Raw genomic sequence first — 7,269 nt, forward strand, 5'->3', positions numbered from 1 at the left:
CAAAAAAAAAACACCAACGGGGGGGGGGGGGGGGGAATCCTACTCCCTGATACCTGCATGGAAGAGCAATTTCAAAGCATTCCTAGGTCTTGTTAAAGTAGTCAAGAGCTTACAGCTGAGTAACTTCAGCAGCTCACTATAAGGCATTGTCTGAAACTACATTTCAAACATTGGCTTTCCAATTTCATGCTTTTCATAACCTATGATATATTCTTATCTTCCCCTGATGTTATTTGGTAGCTTCTGGGAAGAATGGTATCTGTACATTACTGATCTGTAATATGTAGGGGCCTTTAAAGGACTACAACAGCAATAAAAAATTGTTTTCTTGGCCAGAGACGAGAGAGTTCAGCTCTTAAACTAGTCAAACTACAGCTACAAAGGCCAAATGCACCACCTCTACTTGCCTAAGTGGCAAGGGCAATGAGACACAAGCCTTGCTATGAACCCACAGAAGACAAGAATTACTAACAAAATAACATATCAGGAAAGCAAAGGTATTTCAGGAGCTACAGGCTTATTCTTTAAAGTGAAAATTGATTATAATTTATATCAAATATTCATATTTAAAATGCTTTACTGGTCGCTATAAATATATCTTGGAACATTACACATAAACTGTACATTACAAATTGAACATAGTTTAGACTTTGAAGATATAAAGCCTACTGCTCTCTTGACAACATTTTCAAGATTTCCTTCCCACTTAACTCATGATCATGTTTAAATGCTTCCCTCATTGCAATACAAGTTTTATGTCCTTAAGTGGTTAACAACAGCAGCTGCTAACAGTCACTCCCTGGTTTTACAAAACATGTTTCTGTGCCTTGCCCTAATACATAATTAACCTAGTTTATCTCTTAGTGTTGTTCTGCTGTCTAGTATCTATGATAATCAAAGATGAATAATCAAAGATGCAGAATGTTCCAAATTTTTCATTAAATGGCCTAACCAAAACAGCATTTAACACAAGGAATGAGCTATCCTACATGAATAAGCATTTCTTAGTACAGAGAATGCCACTATACTAAGAACATGTCAGATACAGTTTAACAAAAAAATATAAAACTTACATATCCAAATAATTAGGCTGCAATACAGCTCCAGGTGAAGGCTCAGAGTTACTGCTAAGAAGGTGGCAGAGTCCTAGTAATGACCCAGGCACAATGGGCTGCTTCATCAGTGCATTTAGTAAGATAGAACCTAATAAAAGGATACATAATTGTCTTTGGAGTAGCTTTACCATCAACTGCAACATCAACTGCAACATCAACAACAACAACAAATTAATATTTCAAAAGATTAGCCTTATTTATAGTGCTGTCAACCTCAATCTTTTCATTACAAATCTTCTTTCTCTACAAGAGAATGATTTTCAGAAAAATTGATTTAAGATATGATTTAAATATTAACCAAATTATATTTAGAGATATTTTAATTACAATCCCTTATTAGCAAAATAGCTTAAGCCAAATGATAGTACATCCCAACTATCCTGATGACTTGCTCTCCATGTTCCAGTCCAGACATTAAAATTACGTGATGCAATTCTGTTCTGAATTGTAAATAAAATAGTACCCTGAAGACTTCCTGGTGTTGACTGTGGTACATGTTGCTTTATTGTTTTTACCTTAATTAAAAAAAAAAAAAAGTACATTTTTCCTGTTTTTGTATCAGTTTACAATAAAAAGCATAATATATTAATACTGAAAGAACCAGCCTTGTAATAAGATGCCTCCTGATCCACACCCTTCCATAAAGCAAAACCCAGGCAAACTTTTTTCTAAAATAGAGTAACAACATAAGAATGTTGTTATGATACAAAATAATAATATAATCTGAAATGTTTTACTGCAAAAATCACAATATTCAAAGCAAAAAGCAGCGAGCTGAACACCACTATTTTGTGCAGTGGCATTGTACGTAGCAGGCTCCTCAGCATGACACTGCTTAGTAAAGGCATCCGAGCTGTTCCTCAGAAATGCTCACTATTTCTGCATTAACAGAATTAAGTTACCTCGTGCGTTTCGTTTAGGTACAGAGTTGTAGGAACCGTTTTTTCCCATTGCTTCACGCTTCATGGCTAAAACTTCAGGATGGGTTATCTTACCGTCTAAAACAAACAGTAATTATGAGTCTAATGTGAGAACTACATTGCTTATGTATATGTACCTATCCTTTACACACATTCAGTTAGCCATAGCTGTTATATAGTTAAGCAGACAGACTGTATACAAGACAAATGTTTTTTACTGGTCTAACTCAGATACGTCAAACAATGGTTAAGAGCTGTGATGCAAGTAGAATTGTTCCCCAAAATAAATTAGAAAAGTGAATAAAATTTCACCTTTACTGTCAGATGTTCCACAAGTTGTTCACTGCTATTGCTCGCAACTTTTCTTTTAGAAAAAAACAATACCTTAAGTTGAATTCCCACTAGTAGCAGAGATTTACATGACATTAGTTAAAAATCAACATAAAATTCTTCAAACAAACCCTCTCTCTCTCTCTCTCTCTGTTGAGCATTTCATAGTCTTCCAATCATCTATTTATGTCACAGTTACTAGCCAAACTGAAGCCAAAAGCCTTGCAGGGTTCAGAAGACAAATAACCAAGTGTGTTTTTCAAATGAACAGGCACATTGAGTGTTTTTACCATAACAAACATTCAGGAGGCTAAAAGAATAGCCATACTACTGCTTTAAGGCTACTGTATTTTTCTTTTTGATGGAGTTCATATTGCCCATTTGGTTTCAGATTGAATACCATAACTGACAGTAATATCTCAGATTTTTCATGACTCTTCCTGTAAGGATTAGTTGATGATATCCAGATTTCTTCCATTTGTTATTTCCTATTGGAAACATGGCAGTCAGCTGCTATAAAAACCCACCATTTCTTGTTTCATATTATAGCAATCTTCAAATACATGCATATATTCATTTCCTAAGCTTTATTCAAGGAATTTCAAGATACAATGTTGTGAGAATTACTGCCCTACACATAAAAGAGGAAATGAGTATACTGTTTCAGTTGCTTCTTTCAATACGGCTAAACATGTACCCTTTAAAATAAAATACCCCAAAAGGTCAGCTTTAAAGCCAAAACCACAAGAATGCCAAAAATGCATTAACTGACTAGCAGAGCGATTCAAGAAATAGGCAAATTATTTCCTTTTCTGCTTTATTCAGTGAGAGAGGCAGATTAACAATTTGGATATTTCAGTTCATCACATAATAAATGAAAGTTCTTCATTACGGCCGATAGCCGCTTCATCATTGACATCTTGGCATCTGGTATACAGGCATTACCAAGGTGTGAATTAAAACAATCTTGATGCAAATTTGAGTCATAGCTATTTAAAACCAATTGGTATAAAATGGAAAGAAATTTAAGCAAAACCGAAATCAAACAAATACTTGTTTTTCCTCTACAGTGAACTTACTGAAACTGTTCAGTCACATAGTACAAAAATCCTTATCTAAGGCAGAATGTTCATATGCAGCTAAAAATGTTGCAAATTGTATATGGGTTTACCTTCTTTGATCAAAGTAGCTGGGGCAATCAAATTTCCTGAAGAACACGATGGTCTAGTGGACATTTCAGCACTGAAGGATTCCTTTGTAGGAAAAGATCTTTTTCCAGGCTGCGGAGAACATCCTTCTGATTTCACTTGTATCGCAAGATTCTTTTTAGGGCTAAAATAAAAATCAAACACTTAGATGAATCCGTATTTCTTTTGTAATTATTTTATTAAGCAATAAACAAGGATCTTTTTACACTGATGTTTTAAAGGTACTTCACTATAAACTCTTTGCATTTCTGTCACAGATACGAGGAAGGCTCTTTTTGAGCAAATTCCATAAAGGTCAACAGACTTTTTTGGTTGTATTTTTTAAAGACAACAACTCCTACCTTGGCATTAAAACTGTCTGAGTAACATGTTTATTTCTTTCACAGTTCTGAAGTCGTGTCCTTAATTCATTCATTTCTGCATCTTTGAACTGCAACTCTGACTGTAATGACAGTAACTGAAAAAGGAATTAAAAAGACAGTTTTACTGTTACTGAATAATTTAGAGGTGTTATAACTGCAGAGCGACTAGAATTACCGTAAGATTTCAAGATTACCATCTACTTACTGTAAACTCTGCACAAGATCTCCATTTTTAGGTATGTTAGTCCAATTAATACTATCTTAGAACCAAGTGCCACAACTTCAGGCAAGAAGCATATGACTTGTTAAGACAGACCAAGTGTCACGCAGAGCATGACTACAGTGAGGCTGTTAACTGCAGAGTAGACAGGACAAAAGCAGCCACTGTCCTCTTCAGGGCTTTCAGAAAGATGACTGCAACAGGAATAGCAATCTGATCAGAGTCATAAAGCACATCCTGTCACTTTTTTCCACTTTAAAATACATTCCAATTTCAATGTTCTTGGGACTGCTTAAAAAAAGCGACGAGTAAATGAAAATCTCTCCTACTTGAATTTTACTCTTTTATTTTTGCAGAAGAAAACCCTCAGTAAGTTCTTATAAATGCTTTCTTCTAGATAAGAAAATAAAAACATTCATCATTTGGAAATTTCACACAAATGTTCTTCCTTTGACTAGATGGTCTGTGACATCATTAAGTCATACAATTAGCTGCTGCATGTGATGTGCAGGTAATTGACGTATTTACAAACCTTTTTGGAGAACTCTTTTTCTTTTTCACTTAAGGTCTGAGTTTTTTGCTGTTCCAATAGCATGTATGATCTTTTCTGTTCCTCCATAGCATACTCCATCTGCTGCATTGAGTCACGCAAAATTTTAATTTCTCCATTTTTAGTAAGAATTTCATCCTGCATTTCTTTCAGCTGCAAACAGATGAATTCCATTAAAGGATGTATATAACCAAATGTATGTATTTATATCATTATGTGGTTGAAAATTAGATATATTTATACTTTCTAGGGAGAAAAATGCTCCTGTAACCCAGTTCAGAAATTCTGCAACGTTGCTTCTCATTTTTTTCTGATTAAATCAGGCTCAGATACGTTTTTCTCTAACAGAATTATAAAATGACAGCAAAGGCACGTCTTCATATACCATCCTGGTATCTGTCAGAGACCATTCTTCTCTTTCCCCTTCTCTGTGATTATGGTCTTTTTTGAAAAGTATTCAAGTCACACACATCAATGATTTATTCACTGTTCAGATGATAAAAATGATAATTTAACTATATTTCATCTAGCATAGCAGCCAACAAGCACGCTGTCCTAAGACAAGCTAACGCCCCCAGGCAGTATCTTCATGACCTATATAGTCTCAAATACTTTCTGAACAGCCATTACCCTCGGAGACAAGACTTCGGAAAGATAATAAATGAGTTACTCAGACAAGCATGGAGGAAAAAAGCAGAAAGACACTTCTACACCACTATGTAAAATTATGGTTTACCCTCACGTTGAATGCAGTGTACAGGTAGGAGCTTCCCCAATAAAGAAGGACATAAAAGAACTGGAAAAGATTCAGAAAACAGAGGTAAGGGTGAGGAGAGAAAAGTAAATAGGGTAGGACCCTCCCACCTGGGAGAAAGCACAACTGTGAGGAAACAAAGGTCTATGGAGGTGTGAATGCCATGCACAAGTTATTCCTTGTTTAATGCTTCTTGTTAACAGCCAAGACCCATCCGCTGAAAATCACTAGGTGCAAAGTTCAAAATAAAAATCAAAGAAATTTCCCAACACAATTGTGTTGGTAAGCTGTGGACCTTTTTCACACTAAAAAGGTATCCAAAACCAAATACACAAGCGTTTAAAAAAATACACTGTAGAATATTAAATACACATATAATACTTTGGATCAGGAAGTGCCTACCTGAAATTTTACCAGAGGCTAAAAGATGACTCTGGTAAAATATCGTCATAAACTTGCTTAGGTCTTATATTCTTCCTAAGCTGTCTGCCAAAAAAGGATGGAGTTGGTATGGGCATTTGTACCTTCTTTTCCACACCTATTTCTTCCCCATAGTATCTTTCCATAAGGGATCATCAGAAGGTAAAGTAACATAGCACAAACATCACTTTACTTTCTTAAATCTTTAAGTTGCCCCAAACGGCTCTTGGTGACTAACTGACAGGACAGAGGAGAATCGATTTGATAGGAAACAAGTAAAACTGACAAACTAGCATTTGCTAATCTGAAATGGCCAAGAAATTAAATATTGCTTTCACTCTTAATATTACTAGAGCTGTTTCTAGTACGATGCTTTTCACAGATCCATAGATTTCAAAGATTACTAATCAACTTGATTAGAATGAAATACTTGGAACTGAACTTATTCCACCTTTCAGTTAGCCCTGTGAAAAAATGTGATGTTTAAGGGGGAGGGGAAGATATTGCTAACCTTCTGTTTAATTTCTTCATGCTGTGTTTGCAGTACTTCAAACTGGAACGCATCTCTCATCAGACTATCTTCTGTACTGCTTGCTGCTGCAGAAAAAAGCCAAGATCTGTTCTGAAGCACGGCTGATGCATGTATATCACTGATGACCTAACATCAAGATTTTGTTATTTACCATTACATAGGTCTGAATATCTTAATATTTATACTGTCACTACAAACAGGTAAATTGCACGCACCTGATCACCGCAGTAACTTTTCTAGAGCTCCTGCATCGATCCTTGAAGCGGAGAAGAAAACCCTCCCCCCTGAAATTTCTAACATCTTGAAAAAGTAAGTGCAAGCATTTCCTCCCAGATAATTTTAGCTAATGCACCCTGCCACAAGTAAGGGTTAACTGGAAACTTTGTGACCTGGACAGATTACAAACGTTAGCATTGCTCACGCGCGTACTGAGAGGATTTAAGCCCTTCGTACTTAAGTGTGAGCGAAGCCCCGTGTCCTGCCTGTGTGCTTTCTCAAAGTACGCCTGAAAGTCAACGGCTAATATGGGACGTGTGATGCACTTACTGGTGGAAGTTAACGGTTAGGGAAAGGAAAAAATCCGGTAGCCAGCACGCACGATACCATGAACAAGAGGTAAAGGACGCTGCAAGTGGGCGGCACTCGGGGCCCGTTTTCGGGAGCAGGCCGAAGGGGCAGTCGCCCACCTCAGGCGCCCCCCGCCAGAAAACGAGCGGTTCCCGCTCCCGTCAGCGCGGCGCTCCGGGCCTCGACCAGCCCTCCGAGCACTCGCCGTCCCACCGCCACGTTCCCGGAGCCGGGAGGGTCAGCCCCACGCAACTCCCGGCCGGGGTGACGACCGAGACCTGCGCGGGCTGC

The 7,269-nt window shown here is 37.3% G+C and overlaps 1 protein-coding gene across 3 annotated transcripts in view; it reads right to left on the bottom strand.

Annotated features, from left to right (window-relative positions):
- Window positions 1-6,472, bottom strand: part of ATRIP (ATR interacting protein) — a 14,234-nt gene extending 7,762 nt beyond the window's left edge. For all 3 annotated transcript variants that reach the window (XR_774474.1, XM_010569240.1, XM_010569239.1), the window contains exons 1-6: window positions 6,391-6,472; window positions 4,688-4,858; window positions 3,915-4,030; window positions 3,537-3,697; window positions 2,018-2,113; window positions 1,074-1,203 (exon numbers count right to left, since the gene is read on the bottom strand). Coding sequence is in view for 2 of the 3 variants with exons in the window: in XM_010569240.1 (XP_010567542.1) it covers window positions 1,074-1,203; window positions 2,018-2,113; window positions 3,537-3,697; window positions 3,915-4,030; window positions 4,688-4,858; window positions 6,391-6,450 (734 nt within the window). In the remaining variant the exon portion in view is untranslated. The remainder of the gene's footprint in view (window positions 1-1,073; window positions 1,204-2,017; window positions 2,114-3,536; window positions 3,698-3,914; window positions 4,031-4,687; window positions 4,859-6,390) is intronic.
- Between the last annotated feature and the right edge of the window lie 797 nt (window positions 6,473-7,269).

Source organism: Haliaeetus leucocephalus, unplaced genomic scaffold, assembly GCF_000737465.1.
Source record: "Haliaeetus leucocephalus isolate CR32 unplaced genomic scaffold, Haliaeetus_leucocephalus-4.0 Scaffold265, whole genome shotgun sequence".
Taxonomy (NCBI): Eukaryota; Metazoa; Chordata; class Aves; order Accipitriformes; family Accipitridae; genus Haliaeetus; species Haliaeetus leucocephalus.